This window comes from Trachemys scripta, chromosome 7 (genome assembly GCF_013100865.1).
Source record: "Trachemys scripta elegans isolate TJP31775 chromosome 7, CAS_Tse_1.0, whole genome shotgun sequence".
NCBI classification, from domain to species: domain Eukaryota; kingdom Metazoa; phylum Chordata; order Testudines; family Emydidae; genus Trachemys; species Trachemys scripta.
In genome coordinates, this window is record NC_048304.1 from 97503565 (window position 1) to 97525529 (window position 21965).

The window sequence follows — 21965 nt, forward strand, 5'->3', positions numbered from 1 at the left end:
CCTTTATCTTAGCTTCACTTAACCTTGGAAATTTTCCACAGAGGTACTTGAAAGCTGCTTGTGTTTTGTCAATGGCCTTGACAAAGTTCTTCATCAGACCCAGCTTGATGTGTAAGGGTGGTAACAAAATCTTCCTTGATTCAACAAGTAGTGGATGCTGAACACTTTTCCTCCCAAGCTCCAATGACTGTCGGAGTGGCCAATCTTTCTTGATGTAGTGGGAATCTCTTGCACGACTATCCTATTCGCAGAGAAAACAGCAGTACTTTGTGTATCCAGTCTGCAGACCAAGCAAGAGAGCAACAACCTTCAAATCGCCAGAAAGCTGCCACTGATGTTGGTCATAGTTTATGCACCTCAAAAGTTGTTTCATGTTGTCATAGGTTTCCTTCATATGGACTGCATGACCAACTGGAATTGATGGCAAAACATTGCCATTATGCAGTAAAACAGCTTTAAGACTCGTCTTCGATGAATCAATGAACAATCTCCACTCATCTGGATCGTGAACGATGTTGAGGGCTGCCATCACACCATGGATGTTGTTGCAGGCTACAAGATCACCTTCCATGAAGAAGAATGGGACAAGATCCTTTTGACGGTCACAGAACATGGAAACCCTAACACCACCTGCCAGGAGATTCCACTGCTGTAGTATGGAGCCCAACAGCTCTGCCTTACTCTTGGGTAGTTCCAAATCCCTGACAAGGTCATTCAGTTCACCTTCTGTTATGAGGTGTGGTTCAGAGGAGGAGGATGGGAGAAAATGTGGGTCCTGTGACATTGATGGTTCAGGACCAGAAGTTTCAACCTCTTCCTCTTCCTCGTCTGACTCAAGTGAGAATGATTCTGGTGCATCAGGAACCGGCAGTCCTTCTCCGTGCGGTACTGGGCGTATAGCTGATGGAATGTTTGGTAATGCACAGTCCACTTTTTCTTCTTTGACACACCTTTCCCAACTGGAGGCACCATGCAGAAGTAACAATTGCTGGTATGATCTGTTGGCTCTCTCCAAATCATTGGCACTGCAAAAGGCATAGATTTCCTTTTCCTGTTCAACCACTGGCGAAGATTTGTTGCACAAGTGTTGCAGCATATGTGTGGGGCCCACCTCTTGTCCTGATCTTCAATTTTGCAGCCAAAATAAAGGTGATAGGCTTTCTTAACCATAGTGGTTATACTGCGCTTTTGTGATGCAAAAGTCACTTCACCACAAACATAGCAGAAGTTATCTGCACTGTTCACACAAGTATGAGGCATCTCTGCTCACTTTGGCTAAGCAGAAATGTGTCCCTTTGCAAAATCAAACACTGACAAATAAGAGAGCACGACACTGTATGATTTCTAGAGCTGATATAGGGCAATTTGTTCAGCAGAGTGATGTAAGCTTCGTTATGATTGCATCATCCACGACTTCTAGGAATAACATGATGCAATTCATATCATGTATGATGCAATACCAGCTTCAGATTGCATCATTCATTGTTTTACCTAAAAGCAAGTACTGTCCAAACCCAGTCATAGATTAATTCATAGATCCAGTCAAAGATGTATTTTAATCATTTCTGGTTTAAATTGAGATCCCTTCCCTTTATAACTCACTTATCCTCCGCCATTCCCAAGTCAAGGGTCGTATATACTGACCCAATAGCATATCTTGAAAACTAGAGCCAATCAACAATTTTATGCATCATTTTCGTTCTCAGTGACCCAGAATTAGTAAAGTTTCACTACATTTATTTCAGAGGCATTTTGGCTGTAGAGCGGTGTAATGGCATCTTGTATGATAACTGCCTGAAGCATTTTTATTTTCTGTTTTGGGTCTCTCATTTTTTTACTTAAAAAAAAAAAGCCAACAAATTATGTCAAAGCTACTTATTTTATTAGACCCGAGCAGAAGCTATAGTTAAGGTTCCAATGCAGTGTCCAGGATAACCCACTGTTTCCAGTCACTTAGGTTGTTTCAGCTTACACCTTTTGTACTGACATTTTCCAAGCTTGGTCTCCTCACAAAAAGTGATTTTTTTTTAAGTTGGAGCAGAACTCTTCAAACAGGTAGATGAATCAACAATAAACTGCAGGAGAAAAAATCTCTCTCGGTGTAATTTAAACCAAGTTATCACTAACAAATCAAACTTAACATCCAGCCCTCCACAGCTGGGTGCGGAGTCCTTCCTTGCCACACACATTCTCCTGCTTTCAGTTCTCCAACAGTCTCTCCTATAGCCCTGAGCATCTGTGTAAGGGAGTTGGAAACATAGCTGGAGTTGCCCCAGAGTGATGCAGTGCCTCTCCCTGCGCCAACCCTTCACCCAGTTTTGTGTAAGCCAAGAGCGAAAATATGCTTTCCCATCTAACAAAAATAGGTCATCTTTCTTTTCAGGGAGGGGCAAGGAACAGTTGTAACAGCTAACTCTTGACATGAATATAGTTCTCAGGGTATAATACATGCTCTGCTGAGTTTCAGAAAAATCAGTTGTAAAATAGCTGTAGCTGTCTGAAGAATCTGCATGAGTGTATGTATAATATGAAATGGTAAATTTTAACCATTTTAATCCCAAGTGTGATCTGAAACTAAGGCACTGATCCTGTAAGGGGCTCAAACAGGAACGGGGTCTCAGACGGGATGACAGAGCTCTTGTCACCCCCCAATTCTTGGCTTTTACATTGCCAGACCAATCTCCTGCCACACATTAAAGAAGCTGGGGATCAGCAAGTTGCAAGGATGTTCTGGGGTACATGGCAACACATCTTTACACCACCAGAGGATTCCACAATAGAGGAAGACTCCTCCACTGGTCAGATCAACCAGGTTTAGGATATATTTTAACTGGGAGTCTAGTGTAAATTTTCCCTGACTCACCATAGAATCTGTCCTTTAACCTTCATGTAGCCATTGACTCAAAAATAATCAGGATGACTCACAATTTTATTTTTAAGGCAAACAAGCTGAGGCTCTCTTGGCGGTGTGTGGATATTTCAGTTTATGGTCAATAACAGTGATCAAGCAATGGGAGAGATTAGGACATGAAGCTGCGCAAAACTTGGCAGCTATATCTGGGGTACTGGTGGGTGTCTGGGATGCTTCCGTCGGTGAGTGCTGAAGGGTGTCTAAAGGTTGCTGTGGATGTGTGGGTTCTCTCTGGTTGGAACTGGATGCTGTTGGAGTGTCTAGGACAGAAACTGGAGTTCGCCCTGGGTGCTGTCTGGGAGAGAAACTGGGGTCTCTCAATGGGCTGTGATCTGGCTAGGTACTGTTTGAAAAGGTAGCTGGGATCTGGTTGGGAAGTCTGGAGGTAACATTGGTTGCCACTACCTGAGGTCACTACTAGCCAGTTGCCCACTGCCACCATCGCTTCTGACTCCTTCCAAGCAGAGATCCAATAGGAGGATCAGCAAAAGGGGAAGCAGAGAGGCAACTACCCTATTTGCCTGCAGTCCAGTTGGCTGCATGAGGATCCAGCTGGACTGCTGGAATGAATGCCTTACAGGGCTGCCATAGCATTAATATCATGTGAGATGTGTAACATTTGACAGTCCTATCAGAGTAAGAATTTGCCCCTTTCTCATGCTGCAGTACCTTGAGCACAGATGGCTACCATGTCAGCTACTGCAGTTCCATGGACCTGTGTAATTATAGTTTTATAGGTACATTAAAGAAAGTACTTTGAGATGAAAGATGCTACATAAGTGTAAAATATCATTACAGTATATTCTACGTAATTGGGGGACAGGATATTGGGATGGCTGCTCCATTGCAATGTCTCTCAAACTAATTTAAGCTACTGATAGTGAACAATAACAGCTGCTTATCGGGCTAAATAGTATAAATTTAGCTAAGGAGTTTGAGGTATTTTAAACCAGTGTAATATGCGTGAAATTCTGAACTCTAGTCTTAAAAGCACAGATTGCCAAATTAAGATTAAAGGACACATTTTCTTGGGTACTCAACAGGCCTCATTCAAGGGTGGCTGTGTTCTCATTGTCTTGGTTAAGGGTTGGGTTCTGGAGGCATCCAGCCAAGGTTCTGTTGCTTGGAAGCTTTGGAGACTGAAGCTCTCTCCTTTGTGTCAATTTTCTCCTCTCCTTCCCTGCAATCCCATCTATTTCTTTTTTTTTTAGAAAGAGAAGGAGGAGAGACTGCAGGAAATTAGACACAAAACTAAACTAACAACCATTATGATAGTTTGAAGTTAGGTCACATGAAAAATACAAATTAGATATGCTTCCAAATACAAGACATACTGAAAGATGAAAAAAATAAAAATAAAATAAAAATAAAACACAACATTTAAATCTCTTTCTGTGTATTTCTCTGAGGAACAGTATGAGATACCACATTAATAAAATATTTGTTATGCATGCACAATTCATTGAGCTCAATGAGAGTTGCAGGTTGTAGCTGAAGGCAGACTTTGGATTTAAGTCAATAAAGATATTCTGGAAAAATATGACAATGAAATTAACGTATACAAAAATGAAAATAATATATTCCAAGATGCTACAAGTGTAAAGCTGTAGAAAAATTAACTATATTGAATTACACAATATACTGGATTTCAGGAATTATATGAGATCATTTAGGTAAAGGCTATTGCAATACACATGCACAGGTGGAAATGTCAACCTAACTTTGGTACTTCCTGACATTTGATTGTTTAACCATACAGTCTTGATGGTACACTATGTTTTTTTTTAAATCTATCATATTTACACTGAACAATTAATTACTTTATTTTTCAAAAAACAGACTAGCCAGTTTGGGAGGAGGTGTCATTTTCAGGATCATTTCATTTTCTAGTATTCATGCATTAGCACAGCTGCAAGAAAGTATTTAAATAGCAGTTTTCATTTACATTTCTAAAAAGATTAACATTTAATAGAAATGCTTGATCTGATAAATGCGTGTAATCAGAGATTTCAATTTAAAAAATCACTAGAAACAGCATGCCATGAGTAGGGTCCCTTTGTAATGTGGTAACACACTGTTAAATAGAGAGTTCTGATGATTGTTACTTTATATTTCTCTGAACAAAGTCTCCTTGTTTTAATGATTATTGTCTTGTTTCTGATATTTACAAGCAAGGATTTGTAAATCTGTTAAAACTTCTTAAATAAATAGTTTTTTTTAAAAGTTTCTATTAATGTTAGATTTTGGTAGGTTTTAATTTTAATAAATTTTAGGACCAAAGATTGGCAGTTTTGTTTTATACTAGTACAAAATGAATTAAAATAAAAATTTCCCTGAACTATCACATGGACAGTACATTATTGTTTTATTTTCCAGCTAAAAATGCCCAAGATTGGATGAGAAATGTAGGGTTTGTAGCCAGAGCTAGTTCAATGCTTTAGCACAGCTGCAAGAAAGTATTTAAATAGCAGTTTTCATTTACATTTCTAAAAAGATTAACATTTAATAGAAACGCTGATCTGATAAATGCGTGTAATCAGAGATTTCAATTAAAGAACAAATCACTAGAAACAGCATGCTATGGCCTCATATTCTCACTGAGTTATCTATTGCAAAGTTTGACATATACAATGAACCATTTAACCCTGGCAAGAAACTAGAACCCACAACCTCCCACTTTAAAAGACATCCAAAAACTTGCAACTGCATTAGTTGATTTATATATAAATCTGCTAAGAGGCATATATTATTATAGCTAAAAAAATCTTGATTTGCTAAAATTTAACACAAATAAAATACCACAGGATATATTTTTAACTGATTATTGGTAAATGTATCACAGTTCATCTCTTCTAAAACCTGAAGCATGTATTAAATAATGGTCAGATCCTGAAAAACATTACTCATATGCATATTCCCATTTAATTAGAGCTATTCACAAGAATTTCCCACAGGATTGGGCCCCAAGTCCTTGATCCTGTAGCTTTGTAAAGTCAGTGGAACTCTGTGAGGGTGCAGTAGTCCATCTGCATGCAAAACATTGCATGGTTGGAACCTTAATTAGGATAATCAAACCATTCATAGTTTGTACTTGTGAGTCTCAGTTCAGCAAATATTTTTCAAAAACCATCAACGTTTACACTGTACCAGATTTATTGCAGAGTAGAAAGACCAGCCTGAATGAAGAACTTGTCTGAAGAATGTTCTGCCTTGAGTACCGGGGACTGGACTAGAAGACCTTTCATGGCCCTTCCAGTGCTACAATTCTATGATTCTAAGAACTAAGTTATCGGTGTGCTAACCTGGGAGAATTTTACTATAAAAAGTATCAAACAACAGGGTTTGATACATTAAAAGGGTACATTGAATGCCATTATTATACAAGAAAGTTATTAACTGCCCAAAGTGGGACAAAGTTATCATTAATTTTAAGCTAGTTTTTACTACTGTATGTTACATAGGGGAAGCATGATTTTCCAGATGGGGCACCTACATCTACATGTTGGCAACTAAAACTGTTGTTTAGTTGCCCAAGTGCCAATATGGGCAACTAATTTGTGGCACTCATTAGAAACATTTGAAACTACCACTTCCAACCAATGGTTGGCACATACTATCTAACAGTAGTCCATAAAGTAGCTGATTTGACAAGGTGCCGAATGCCCTCAATTCCACTCTATTTGTCATTTTAAAAGTACGTGCCCTCCAAGGAGCTTCTAATTATAAAGCCAGGTTGTTTTAGATGGCTGTGTCAGGGACGAAGGTGAAATTACATGCATGCATGTCAAGTAAAAGATCACTGCTACCTCAACACATCTAGGACATGAGAATCATTAATCAACCAGTTATGAAAAGAGCTAGTGCCATATTAGAAATACATCACTGGAGGAAAAGAAGACATTTCTAAATAGGTGAATACTTCATGACAGAATAATACTTAAAAGGAAATTCTTTTCTTTATAAAGATTCCAGAGCTGTAATTGACAGATGTCTTGCATTTTCTGCATTGCTGTGGCATTATCTGTACAATTGCAGTGCACACTTCTTATGAAGAGAAGTTAAGAAGCTGTGTACTGACCTGACAGAAATATGCCTTCATGTGTTGCTTACATTAAAGGAGTGGAACATAGATTGGAAAATGTCATAGTGGATAAGGAATGATGAAAAGACTTAGTGTCCTTCTCACTATAACAAAACAAGTCTTAAAATGATTAAGAATTCTGTGTGACTGAAAGTGGAAGAAGAATGTGAACATGTTCTTCTTTTCTTGCTCAGAGTCAATTTTAGTGTGAATAAGCAGAGTGCATCAGAGCATAAAGTGCTTACTTCTTTACCTGACTGTGCTCCTCCTGGGGATGAATACTTTTGATATTCAGTGAAGTGAGGGCAACTGCAAAAGGTAGGCTGGTGAACTGTCTCACAAATAATTCCCTAACAAATGTGTGTTTTTCCTAAGAAAATGGCACAAAGATTTCATTGAAATGTCACATGAAACTTTTAAATTAATTGGATCCTAAAATACAAAGCAAAGAGTAAGGCATCCTTTTGAAAATTCCTTCAGAGGCATCTTATTAGACCAAAAAATAATTTTTTTTTCAGATAACGTTTTGTGTCACTACTTGCTAATTTCACTCATGACTTAACACTTAATTTTAAGGTAGTTTGCAAACTATACAGACTGGAAAATCATTCAAATGCTGGTGGTTTAAAAATTATTCTCCACCACTTAGGAAAGATACATTCTTTCACTCTTTTCACCCTGAGCCTTAATAAGAGAATTTTTGTGGTCTTTAGTATTAACACATTTCAAAGTATATTCTACTTTAACGCCTACTACAGACCAAATCCAACAGACCTTAGACAGACCAAATTCCCATTTGCTTCTCTAAGGTCTGCAGGATAGGGCTGTAAATCGCCAAGAGTAATATATCCCAAGCACTTATTCCATCAAAAAAGAAAGTGTGATTTACTATCAATTAAAGCTATATGTAAATTACCAGTGCCATCCCTGGGGCATGCGGGACCGGGACAAATCAGCCCCTGCCAGCTTAGGGGCCCCACTCCGCATCAGCGGTCGGGCCAGCAGGATGGATCCAGCCTGGTGCTGTGCCCCCTGCTGCTGCTGGTGGTTGCTGGCACCTACTGTGGGGCTATTGTGGCTATAGAGCCATGGCGGCTCAGGGCTCCGGCCAGGGCAGGGGACTCACTGCACTGAAATGTGGGCAGCAGAGCTCTGTGCACACGGGGCCAGCAGCTGGGACCCCGGGTGTGGGGAGCCAGCAGCCAGGAGCCCCAGGGTGCTGCAGCACCCTCAGCTCCTGAGCCTATGTTTTCTGGGACCAACCATGCCAGCTAATTGCACTGGCCCAAAGGGTCCCCGAAAGAGCGGGGCCGGGAGTGGTTGCCACAATTTGCCCAATGCAAGGGACAGCTCTGTAAATTACAAACCAATCAATAAGTAAATTCACAACACAAATCTAATGTAATCAGTTGCACTATTATTCAAATCCAGCATGGACTTACTAACCTATTAGTCTCTTTTGTACAGTTTGTACATGCTGCTATCAACACTACTTACCACAGTTCTTGCCATTCACAGCCACTGAAACGTAAACACCATAAATTGGAGTATACACACTTTTTCATTTAACATATTTTTGTCCATGTATAACATTCCCAGTGGAGTTGGTTGAAATACATGGGGTCCAATTTTCAGAAGCACTGAGCATCCAGAATTCCGGTTAAAGTCAATGGGAGTTGTGGACACTCAGCACCTATGAATATTAGGTTCTAATTACATATAGCTGAGAGACATCCTCACACAGCAGCTTGGCCATCTTTATGGAAGAGTAGACTTTTTATTAATATTAATTCATTCTTATTAATAATAATTAAAGGGAAAAAGAAAGCTGTTCTGCGTTGTGGAAAGTACATTAATAGTCATTGGAGCAGGGATATGCACTTGGTTCTCCCATGCTGCAGGTGAGTGTAGTAACCACCAGGCTATAAAGTCATTCTCACACTCTGACCCAATATTATTTATATGAAGTGGAACAGCTTCAGCAGCCCCACTCAAGAATCTCCCTATAGCCCAAAGGTTAGGGCACTACTCTATAACATCTCTGAATTAGGCAGAGTGGTGACTTGAAGCCAGGTCTCTCACATGCCCAGTAAGCACTGTAACCATGGTGTTCTACAGTACCTCCTTCTTCTCCCTCCATGAATGGTATTTCCAAATTTCCTTTGTTTTTAATGAAAAAAAGTGGTTAAAATGCCCGGAACTGAAATAATAATAATAATAATAATAAAAAAAAAAACCACTCTATTTCAGGTCACATTAAACATTTTATCTGACCCAAAATGAAATGTTTGTTTTTTGTTTCACCAAGAGAAGTCAATCTAAAATGATTTTTTTCTGATTTTTTTGGCTTGGCCAGCAAACAGAGGAATCCATTAGTCACACAGTTCTAATTAGACCCAACTATCAAATAGAAACAGTCCATGTAGAGTATAATTTTTTAATATAGCCAAGACACTGCCATGAGTATGAGTCAAAACATGTTAAATATATTAATGTATAATCTTTATATCTAAGAGAGGAAGAGATGCAATTTCTTAGAGCTTTATTCATGCAATTCTCAGGGCTTCTTCTTATAGCCACCAACCTTCTAGCTGTCAGGCACCATAGGTCTTGAACCCAGCGGACAAGGTTGCCAGCTGAAAGACTTACCCTCTGCACAACTGCACTGCAGGATCAGATGAGGGAACTGCAGCTAGTGCCCCACTACCAGAGGCTGTACCCCCTGACTCAGCACTGTCAAGTAATTAGCAGCAGACTCGTGAATGGACACCATCGGCTATAATGGTTCCTGCCTCGTCCCACCCTTTGTCAGAGCAGCTAGTTGCTCTGCCTGCTACTGGCCAAACCTCTGAGACAAAGTTCCTGCCTACTGACCTGGTTCCTACTTTTTGCTCCTGTTATCACACTTTGTTCTGAGTTTCCTCATCCTAACTCCAGTTACTGACTCTGGCTTGACCCTTGCTATGGCATCTGTTTCCAACTCTGGCTTAATCCTTGGGATAGTTTCCAACTCTGGCTCTGACCATTGGTATGGCTTCTGGCACTGATTCAGGCTTGGCTTCAGACTCTGGCTTTGATCTTTGATGGGACTTCCAACGGCAACCCCCGACTCCACCCCTGGTTCTGTCCACTAGGTCAGAAAACCCCCTTTCTACCCTGACACTAGTAGAGCATAACTGAATAGAAACAACTGGAGAATCCTCCAGGCAGTGAAGTCTGTGTTGAGCATTGTAAGATACTCCCTTTCCATAGGTGCCTTCAATGCTCCCTCAAGAGATGCCCTATTACCCCAACAAACAGGAGACCAGAACCAAAAATCTAACCAGTGCTTTCCACGGAGAAGTGCAGAATATTACCACCAAGTCATAAGGCCACCCCAGATTATAAAAGGAGGTCACTTGTGCCCTTTATTGCACATTTATTTTAATAAATATTACATGTTTTAATGTATCTCAACAACAGTTCCCTTGTTTTGTGAAGGGTGGACATGGAAAGAACATGAATCACCTTAGGAAAGCATTAAATTAGTGCAAGTCTACACTAGCCTGGACAACAAGAAAATAATTAAAACCATTCCTAGTCTCCACATCTGGTAAAGAAAAATATGCTTAAACAATGTAGACTGAAATTTTAAGTTAGTGCCTCCACATACAGGGAAAACATTAGCAAAAATTATATTGCATAATATTGTCACTTTCTACTCTTAAGTAGGAATCCGTGAAACACAAATCAAAGAGATTATATCATGAAATAAGCATATCTCCAAGAAAAATGAAAGCATTCAGCCTCATTGTTCAGCCGGCTGAAAGAGAGGCAAAATGAATGCTAATTAATTACTCATTCATGAGGAAACCCCAAATACAAGCTATGATTTTTTTTTAAATAGCAAAAATAATAGTATATTTTTATTAAGTATATGAATCCAGAACAGAATTCTGCTCTACTCCTATAAGAAGTCAAAACTATTAAGACTAAATTAATAGTGAATTAATGGGCTGGTACCTCAGGGAGACCCAGACTCAAATCGACTTTGATGTGAGCTAAAGTCAGTGCCATGATTATAACTTGCTTCCTAGCAGATGTTGCGCACAACACAAAACAACCTTACAATCACCCAAAATTCAGGATTCTTTACACAAGAGAAGACTAGAATTTGGAAAAGCTGAATTTGAAACTGAGACGAAGTAGCAAATCTATTGTCTGAGAAAAACTTGCCCAATGGCTGACTATTTCTACCAGCAGCTTTGGCCATTGCTATCAGTCCCTTATTTTAATTACTTATAAGAATGGCCATACTGGGTCAGACCAAAGGTTCATGTCTAGCCCAGTATCCTGTCTTCCGACAATGGCCAATGCTGGGTGCTTCAGAGGGAATGAACAGAGCAGGTAATCATCAAATGATCCATCCTGTTACCCATTCCCAACTTCTGGCAAAAAATCAATCTATGAAAATACAGGGCCAAATTACTCAAGCCCTGAAGTTAATGGAGTTTTGTTCATAAAGTGCTATATTGCTCTAACCTAAAAAAATGACTGTGTAAAAATGATACCTTCTTAATCAACATCTGCTCCCAATGTGTATTTTCAGCAGAGCTGGTTTCCTGTGCTATGAAGTGTTTTCAAGATTTTGAAAATTCTTCCTTTCCTGAATTGGGACAAAGTCAAAATCTCAAAAATGTTTGCAAACCAATAAACCATATTTTTTTTGGATCAGATCAAAATGTCTTATACCAATAATTTTGAAACATTTAGTTTTGATTTTGATTTTTTTTAACATAATTAGAGTTTCTAAATGAGTCATTCTGATTTAAAAAACAAACTGTTTCAAAAATTCAAAATGGGACATTCAGAGAATTCTGAAACATTTTGCAATTTTTTGACTGATCAAAACTGACCCTTTCCTGGGATCATTTTGGATTTGATAAATCAACATTTTTGGATGGAAAAAATGTTTCAATGGAAAATTCCCAACCAGTTCTAATCTGCAGGCTTTCAGAACAAATACACTTTTATTATTTTGCACTGTTAGCTTGGCAGAGCCCGCACAGCTTTGTCGAACTAGTTCACTCAACATAGTCAACTAAGCCTCAACTGCAGCATCAATCACTTTCACTTGTGCAATTCCATTTAAGACAAATGTCAGATCTACCTGAAAAGTTGGGTTAACCCAGCAACTTCACTCAATAGTGTAAAAAACCTACACTCATGAGTGATGTAGTTAAGTTGACCTAAACCCCGATGTAGTTAGAACTAGCTTGATAGAAGAATTCTTCTGCCAGCCTAGCAACCACCTCTCGGGGAAGTGGACTAACTATGCTGATGGGAGAACCCTGAAACGCTAGATTGAAGCGCTACAGTGGTGCAGCTGCAGCGGTGCCACTGTACCGTTTCCAGTGTAGACAAGGCCAAGGGGCTTATACAGGTGTAACCGAAGGCACAATTTAGCCTGAATTTAGCCAGAATCCTTATTGCTAGTGATATGTGAAGAGGGGGAAAAAAAACAGTCTGATTTTCAGACCTCAGGTTGAATTTGCAAGGCTGGTATTCAGTAAAGTCACCTTTTTGCCTATAACCTGAGGAAGTTTTATCTAGAGTCAAAGAGAGAGAGTAACATGGACTCTCATAACGCCATTTTCAGCCACTTTTCAGAGCAATGCTGTTCCTAAACCGTTATAAAACCACTGTAGTATCCTGTAGTTGTTTGGTCTGTAACACTATTTTTTTTTTAAAAGAACAAGGAGTACTTGTGGCACCTTAGAGACTTGGGGTATGTCTTCACTACCCGCTGGATCGGCGGGCAGCGATCGATCCAGCGGGGATCGATTTATCGCATCTAGTCTAGATGTGATAAATCTACCCCCGAGCGCTCTCCCGTCGACTCCTGTACTGCAGCACCACGAGAGGCGCAAGCAGAGTTGATGGGGGAGCAGCAGCAGTTGACTCACCATGGTGAAGACACCACGGTAAGTCGATCTAAATAGGTTGACTTCAGCTACGTTATACACGTAGCTGAAGTTGTGTAACTTAGATCGATCCCCTCCGCCCCCCCCCCCCCAGTGTAGACCAGGGCTAACAAATTTATTTGAGCATAAGCTTTCGTGGGCTAAAACCCAGAGTGGGTTCTAGCCCACGAAAGCTTACGCTCAAATAAATTTTTTAGTCTCTAAGGTGCCACAAGTACTCCTCGTTCTTTTTGCTGATACAGACTAACACGGCTACCGCTCTGAAACCTGTCAAACCTGGCACTTATTTTGCTATCATCCAAGTTTTGACCCACACCTAGAAGTTTCTTTAAAAATCACTTTTAACCCTGGAATTGACTCTGATGACAAGGGATGTGTGTGTTTGTTGCATGTGTTAGTTATAGTCAGGGCCCTATGAATTTGATAACTGTGCAGCTGCAAAATTTGAAAATTATTTTCATACTGTTACACGCTACAGAAAGTGCCATGGAAAAGTCTATCTACCTCACACAGGGTACTTTTTCCTTTGTTTTAGAAAAGGGGAAACAGACAGGGCTAGGCAGCTCTATTGATTTTAATGGAATTACACCAATTTACATAAACTGAGTATCTGACAGAGATTTTGTGCTTCCAGACAAGAATTTTATGGCACACCCAAGATATGTACTCTGAAATCCCAGATCACTGCTACCTTACCGTATGCCTACACTGCAATTAGAACATGTGATTATAACACAGGTAGGCATACCTGAGCTGGTTTTGTCTGAACTAGGTCACTAAAAATAGCAGTGAAGCCGCGGCAGTATGGGTGGTGGCACAGGCTAGCAGACTGAATACATAGCCAAGTCCTAAGAGGTCTTGCACTTGGGAATCTGCCTCATGATGTTGTGGCGTCGCTGTATTTTTAGCAAGCTAATTTGATCAAAGGTAGTTTGGGTGTGCCTACATGTGCTGCAGTCACACCATCATTTGCAGTACTGACATAGCCTTAGTTGGGAGACTCTTTCCTCTACTATTTGTGACAGGTGCTGCATGATATTCTATTTTGGTGGCAGTTTTGCCAGTTTAGTTGCAACCTGCTGCTATTTTGTACTTTCTGACGTTTCTCCTCTCTGCTCTCCCTCCAACAAGGCAGATTTCTGTTTTCAGTGGACAGACTACACAACTAGATAGAGTTTTCCACCTGATCCATTGGAAGGCTCTTCTCAGGAAGAATCATGAAAGACAGTATTTTCCCTCACTTCAAAATATGTAACAAAAGAAAAAAAATCACTCTACAAAGTGCTTCAGATGCCTTTTTATTAAACCCAAGTACAAATTAAATGACTGAAAATTAAATTTCTCAGTGTTGTGAGCACCATGGGCTGCATAGAACCATGAAGTACCTGGAAGACATTATAAAGATTGTGAACCACTCAGCAATTATTATAATCATTGTGAAGCTCTCAGAGGATACTAAAAACAGTATCAAGTTATGGCCAGACATGGTAAAAAAGTGTTCTATGGACACAATAAACAGCATTTTATTAATGCTACAAGTATATCAGAGGTGTTATAAAGAGTGTTATTAGAGTATGACTTTCTGAGAAATCACTGTCTCACTTCCTTTATAACATTCACTGAACATAAGAACACAAGAATGGCCCTACCGGGTCAAACCAAAGGTCCATTTAGCCCAGTATCCTGTCTTCCAACAGTGGCCAATGCCAGGTGCCCCAGAGAGAATGAACAGAACAGGTAATCATCAAGTGATCCATCCCCTGTTGCTCATTCCCCAGCTTCTGGCAAACAGACACTAGGGACACCATTCCTGCCCATCCTGGCTAACAGCCATTGATGGACCTATCCTCCATGAATTTATCTAGTTCTTTTTTGAACCCTGTTATGGTCTTGTCCTTCACAACATCCTCTGGTAAGGAGTTCCACAGGTTGACTGTGCATTGTGTGAAAAAATACTTCCTTTTATTTGTTTTAAACCTGCTGCCTATTAATTTCATTTGGTGACCCCCTAGTTCTTGTGTTATGAGAAGTAGTAAACAACACTTCCTTATCTACTTTCTCTATATCAGTCATGATTTTATAGACCTCAATCGTATCTCCCCTTAGCCGTCTCTTTTCCAAGCTGAAAAGTCCCAGTCTTATTAATCTCTCCTCATATGGAAGACGTTCATATCCCTAATATTTTTTGTTGCTCTTTTCTGAACCTTTTCCAATTCCAATATATCTTTTTTGAGATGGGGCGACCACATCTGCACACAGTCAATATGGGGATAATTGAAATCCCCCATTATTATTATTATTATTATTATTGAGTTTTTTACTTTAATAGCCTCTCTAATCTCCCTGAGCATTTCACAGTCACTATCACCATCCTGGTCAGATGGTCGCTAATCTATCCCTACTGCTATATTCTCATATTTAGAGCATGGAATTTTTATCCATAGAGATTCTATGGTAGAGTTTGATTCATTTACAATTTTTACTTCATTTGATTCTACACTTTCTTTCACATATAATGCCACTCCCCCACCAGCACAACCTGGTCTGTCCTTCTGATATATTTTGTGCCCTGGTATTACTGTATCCCATTGATTATCCTCATTTCATCAAGTTTCTGTGATTCCTATTTTATCAATATCTTCATTTAATATGAGCTCTAGGAAGTTCACGTTGGTTAAGAGCCTAAAAATAGCAGTTCAAAGCCTTCTTTGAGACTTCTCTGGCTTCTCCAGAATTTTCAATAGCCAAGAGACACTTTTTCCCACCTGCACTGCATTGCTATAAAGTGGCAGACTGACCGTGAATGGTATTGCAAGTTTTGAAGTACTTAATAATGTAGGGTGTGGAATTATGAGGCAGTTCCTCCTTGAGTTTTATCCCGATGGGTATCTGCACTCTCTACTGACCCATTATTTAAGATTCTATCCTCGTGACTTTAGCCCTAAAGATCATGTCACAAGTAGGGCTGTCAAGAGATTAAAAAAATTAATCGTGATTAATCACACTGTTAAACAATAATAGAATACCATTTATTTAAATATTTTTGGATGTTTTCTACATTTTCAAATATATTGATATCAATTACAACACAGAATACAAAGTGTACAATTGCTCTCTTTATATTTATTTTTGATTACAAGTATTTGCACTGTAAAAAACAAAAGAAATAGTATTTTTTAATTCACCTAATACAAGTACTGTAGTGCAATCTCTATCATGAAAGTTCAATTTACAAATGTAGAATTATGTACAAAAAAACCTGCATTCAAAAATAAAACAAATGTAAAAGTTTAGAGCCCACAAGTGCACTCAGTCCTACTTCTTGTTCAACCAATCGCTAAGACAAACAAGTTTGTTTACATTTGTGGAAGATAATGCTGCCCACTTTTTGTTTACAATGTCACCTGAAAGTGAGAACAGGTGTTCTCATGACACTGTTGTAGTCGGTGTCGCAAGATATTTACGTTCCAGATGCACTAAAGATTCATATGTCCCTTCATGCTTCAACCACCATTCCAGGGGAGGTGTCCATGCTGATGACGGGTTCTGCTCAATAATAATCCAAAGCAGTGCAGACTGACGCATGTTCATTTTCATTATCTGAGTCAGATGCCACCAGCAGAAGGTTGATTTTCTTTTTCAGTTGTTTGAATTCTGTAGTTTCCGCATCGGAGCGTTAAGACTTCTGAAAGCATGCTCCACACCTTGTCCCTCTCAGATTTTGGAAAGTACTTCAGATTCTTAAACCTTGGGTAGAGTGCTGTAGCTATCTTTAGAAATCTCACATTGGTACCTTCTTTGCATTTTGACAAATCTGCAGTGAAAGTGTTCTTAAAATGAACAATATGTGCTGGATCATCATCCAAGACTGCTATAACATGAAATATATGGCAGAATGTGGGAAAAACAGGGGGAGAATTGTATGCCCCCTGCTCTAAGTAGTTCAGTCACAAATTTAATTAACATATTATTTTTTTAATGAGCGTCATCGGCATGGAAGCACGCCCCCTGGAATGGTGGCCGAAGTGTGAAGGGGAATATGAATGTTTAGCATATCTGGGATGTAAATACCTTGCAATGCCAGCTACAAAAGTGCCATGCAAATGCCTGTTCTCACTTTCAATTGACATTGTAAATAAGAGGGCAGCATTATCTCCTGTAAATGTAAACAACCTTGTTTGTCTTAGTGATTGGCTGAACAAGGAGTAGGACTGAGTGGACTTGTAGACTCTGAAGTTTTACATTGTTTTGTTTTTGAATGCAGTTATGTAACAAAAAAAATCAATGTTTGTAAGTTGCATTTACACGATAAAGAGATTGCACTACAGTACTTGTGTGTGGTGAATTGAAAAATACTATTTCTTTTATCACTTTTACAGTGCAAATATTTGTAATAAAAATAATATACACTGATTTCAATTACAACACAGAATACAATGTATATGAAAATGTAGAAAAACATCCACAATATTTAATAAAATTTCAATTGGTATTCTATTGTTTAACAGTGCAATTAAAACGGATTCATTTTTATTATTTTTTTAATTAACCGCGTGAGTTAACTGCAATTAATTGACAGCCCTACTCACAATCACACCTTTTGCTGCAGAGGAAGATGCTCACTCCCCTTGGTATCTCTCCCAACTTCTAAATACCTGAAAATTGTTTTTAAAACCAGAATTTGTATTAGGATCATTGTTGAGTCCCACCTCTCTACTTCCACTATGGTATTAGCACTGCCTACTCTTTGCTTTTATAGTTTTTAGTGTAAGGGTATGTCTACTCTGCAGCTGGGAGCTTGCTTCCCCATGCGAGTAGACAGACACGTCAGCTCTGCTTGAGCTAGCATGTTAAAAATAACAAGGTAGATTGAGGTAGAGCCAGTCGTTCACACTAGCCACCCGAGTGTGTACCCAGAGGACCTGGACAGGTTTGTATCAGCTCTCAGCTGCAGAGTAAATGTACAAATAGAATGCAATTAGTACACTGGTCTTTGTATCGTGTTTTTAGAATATATTTAGCATGCATCCCAGCAACCTATTGTAATTCAAGAAAGTCCTCAAAGATCATATTAATATTGAAGGGTCTGTGAAGTGATATTTCTATCTGTGTTAGGGTTTTCTATTGAGATCATCACTGTGGTATCTGAGCACTTCTGATGTACTTTTTTGCACTTACTAATGTATAACACGGTCGCTTTGAGTCATCTGTTTTAGTCTCTTCCTTGCTAGAAGAGGCTCAGCTTGATATATCTTTTATTTATTCATTCGTATTCTTCTCTCGCAGCTCCTCCTTTCCCCATCACTTTGGTTATGGAGGGAAAGCTTTTTCAAGGAACTATTTCCTTTATACATTTTCAAATAATGAATTTTGCATAACTTGAACTCTTCTCAATGTAAAAATTCTATTCCTCTCCAGTGCACAGTGGTAAAGAATACTGTACAGTTTCATAAATGTGAGTGTAGTGAGGTGGTCACCTGCTCTTGCCCTGAGGGGTTTAAAGACAGCCCTGGGAGAGGGCTGTTGCGGGGGAAAGCAGCTACGAGGCTGATTGGGGAAGCAGCCGCAGCTGGGCCACGCTCCAATCAGGCCTCAGCTGGCCCTGTATAAGAGGCTGGGAGCTAGGAGCTCAGCAGACTCCCTCTAGCTTCTGAGAGGGAGGGACCTAAGCAGAGTACCTGAGTGGAGCGGGGCTTGGGAAAGGCAGAGGAGCTGGGGAGCTCCAGCCTGGATAGCCCCAGGCTGCAGCCTAGCAGAAGGCCAATGGGTACTGGGGGTTGCAGAGGGCAGCCTGGGGTAGGCAAAGGCAGCAGGTCCAAACCCAACCTTGCCGGTGATGAGTAGGCTGACACTACAGTCTGCCCCAGGGTCTGGGGGCGAGTTGGTGACTGGCAGTAGCCTACGACTGAGGCAAGGTGGAAATAGGGGGTGGGGGGTTTCCCAAGGAGGGGAGACCCCGAGACTGAGGGGTGTACTGCCAGGGGGCAGCACCCAGATAAAGGGGCACCCGAGTCCAGGGAGGGGCAGGGGGCCAAGCGGCAGTGGGATACCGGCCTGCAGAGGGTGCTCCAAGGTTGGCAGAGCTAATTCCCAGAAGAGACCAGCAGGAGGCGCTGCAAGGGTGAGTCCCACATCGCTTACAGTGAGAGATGTAGCAATATGGCTTCACATTTATGCCATGCTATTAAGAGTACAACCTAAAACAATATTGTTTTAATCCCTGCAGGAATACACTACTTCATGTAGAACTACCATACAGATTGATGTTTATTTTATACCATAATTAAATATTATTTCATATATGGGACATGACAGTTATGTTTCTGTGATTTACAAATTCAGTTTTATATGAAACAAGACAGCTATATTTTTTCCAAGTTGTATTCTCTTTCAATGTTAGTGCTATTTTCTGTGCGCTGTACCTTGGTTTTCTTGCACTCATGAGAAGGCTAGACATCAGCACATTCTGTTTGGCAACCATTAATCAGTTTACACCTTTTCCTGGGAAATCTGCTTGAATTTATGATGTTAAATTAGTGTGCAACTCACCACATATCAGCTGGTTTTCCTTCAGGTTATGAAATGCCAGTCCTCGTAAAGTACTGGGATAAGCACAAACTGTTTCTTCTGCTATTCGAACTGAAGCATTTCTAGCCCACTGCAAAACCCATTTTAGATTACAGTCACAGATGAGCGAATCAGTGTTGAAATGTCTAGGAAAACAAAAATAACACTGAAGAAACAAAATGCACTTTTGCAAAATAAATTAATATATGCAGCACAAAATTAGACTGATGCATCTAAACATAAAGACAGGCATCACATGACAAATAATATACATTCTCCTCACTCATATGGATTCCAAGATACTATGCCCAATTCTACTCTTAGGTATAATGCAACACCCTTTGACTTCAATAAGAATTGGGCCCACCATAACGCATATGCATATGTAATTACAGTGATACTATTTGGCCACTAAACTCATTAATTTTGCATCAGTGTTTGCACTGAAGGTTAAAACCTGTATAAGCATACTCAACAAAATGATCCTAAGCTATTACTTTGTATATTAAAAATTCCTCTTAGGCTATGTCTACATTGCAATGAAAGACCCATAGTATGGCTAAGCTATGGCTAGTCTGGGGCAGCTGATTCAGGCTCACTGGACTAGGGCTGCAAGGCTAAAAATTTCAGTGTAGATGTTTGGACTCAGACTGGAGCCTGGGCTCTGAAGCCTTGCCAGGGAAAATGGGGGTGGGTCTCAGAGCCCAGGCTCCAGCCCGAGCCTGAATGTGTACACTTCGATGTTTAACCCCGCAGCCCAAGCCCGTGCTGTGGGTTTGTTACTGCAATGTAGATATACCCTGTCTCTAACACCATGCAAACAATATTTACCCATTTAAAAAACCCTCTAATATGTGTATTTAATACATTCAGTAATGAATTATTGGAAATTTTCAAATGAAAATTATTTGGTATTAGTTTATTTTTCCTCTTTTTTCCCCGTTACCATAAAAAAAAAAAAAAAAAAAGGGAAAATTATTGCAAAAGGCAGTACATTTTAAGTAATTAGAAACTGACAAAAGCAAGCCTATTCAAATTAATACCGCACTTCTGCCACGCTGGTTCTGAGGAGTTCTCAAATTAGGGTAAAGGGGGGGAAAGAACACTATATAGTCTACGGTATCACCAGAAGGAGTTAATATGAATTTTCAGCCTTGATTATTAAACCTCTACGCTTTTGACATGTAAAACTAGATAACGCCAAGATATCCTAGCTACAATATTGTACACATATATGGCAACAAAAGATTTGTATGATATCCAAATCGAATTTTACATATTGAAGCCATACTTACAAAGCTTTCAGAGCTAATAGCTCAGAAAAAAGTCCATTCATGAGACTTGAAAAAATATTCCCTGATAAACTCCTAGAAAAGAAGCAATATACAGTTACTATAACAAATAAAAAATATGCAAACCAGTTATGTTATATGGCAGAATTTTGCTGCTGTTAATTAAAAAAAAAAAAAAAAGGTTAGAACTTTGCTCCTTTCTTCCATGGGAAGAATAAATAAGATATACTTTCTTCAGGTTACATACTACTTTTTTGATGAAAGATAATATATAAACATGTATAAAGCAAATCACACACCGATTTTCAACTTCCTTTCACAGCAGACACATTTCTACAATGCAGTATTGTTGCAGTTAGCAGGCAAGGTACTAACAAACTTCAACAGGACTTTATTTTTAAAGTGGAAACCTCTTTACTAAGCTGCTGCTGCAGCATCGGCCTCCCCAACTCCTCCCCCCTCCTTTCAGACTCCCAACAGCCAGCGCTCCCAGTTCTAATAATTACAAGCAACATCTAACCACCACAAGTATCTTCTAATAAACAGATATTCATAGCTATTACAGATCCAGTAATATTTTAAGTGCTTAAATGTTAAGTTATGGTATAGTGATATAAACAGTTAGACCTATGTTTGAGCTATGCTGTGCTCTTTAAAATGTATGTAACATGCAGGGCCGACTCTACCATTTTTGCCACTCCAAGCAACAAAAACAACAAAAAAGCTGCTCGGAATGCCGAAGGGGGGGGAAAAAAAAAGCCACCCGTACTGTGCAGCCCCAAGAATGGACGGAATGCCACTCCTTAGCATGTGCCGCCCCAGTAGAGTGACCAGATGTCCCGATTTTATAGGGACAGTCCCGATTTTGGGGTCTTTTTCTTATAAAGGCCCCTATTACCCCCCACCCTCGTCCCGATTTGTCACACTTGCTGTCTGGTCACCCTACGCCCCAGACACGTGCTTCCTCCGCTGGTGCCTGGAGCCGGCCCTGGTAACATGATACTTCAAACTAGGGTGGATCAGATGTCCCAATTTTATAGGGACAGTCCCGATATTTGGAGCTTTTTCTTATATAGGCACCTATTACCCCCCCAACCCTCTGTCCCGATTTTTCACACTTGCTATTTGGTCACCCTACTTCAAGGTAATCC

At 39.8% G+C, this 21965-nt stretch overlaps 1 protein-coding gene across 1 annotated transcript in view; it reads right to left on the reverse strand.

Moving 5' to 3' along the window:
* The window catches only part of ADGRA1 (adhesion G protein-coupled receptor A1), a 458486-nt gene that overhangs the window by 254287 nt on the left and 182234 nt on the right, over positions 1-21965 (reverse strand). Inside the window, exons 5-6 of the mRNA XM_034776097.1 lie at positions 20818-20889; positions 19505-19668 (exon numbers count right to left, since the gene is read on the reverse strand). Of these exons, the coding sequence (XP_034631988.1) occupies positions 19505-19668; positions 20818-20889 (236 nt within the window). The remainder of the gene's footprint in view (positions 1-19504; positions 19669-20817; positions 20890-21965) is intronic.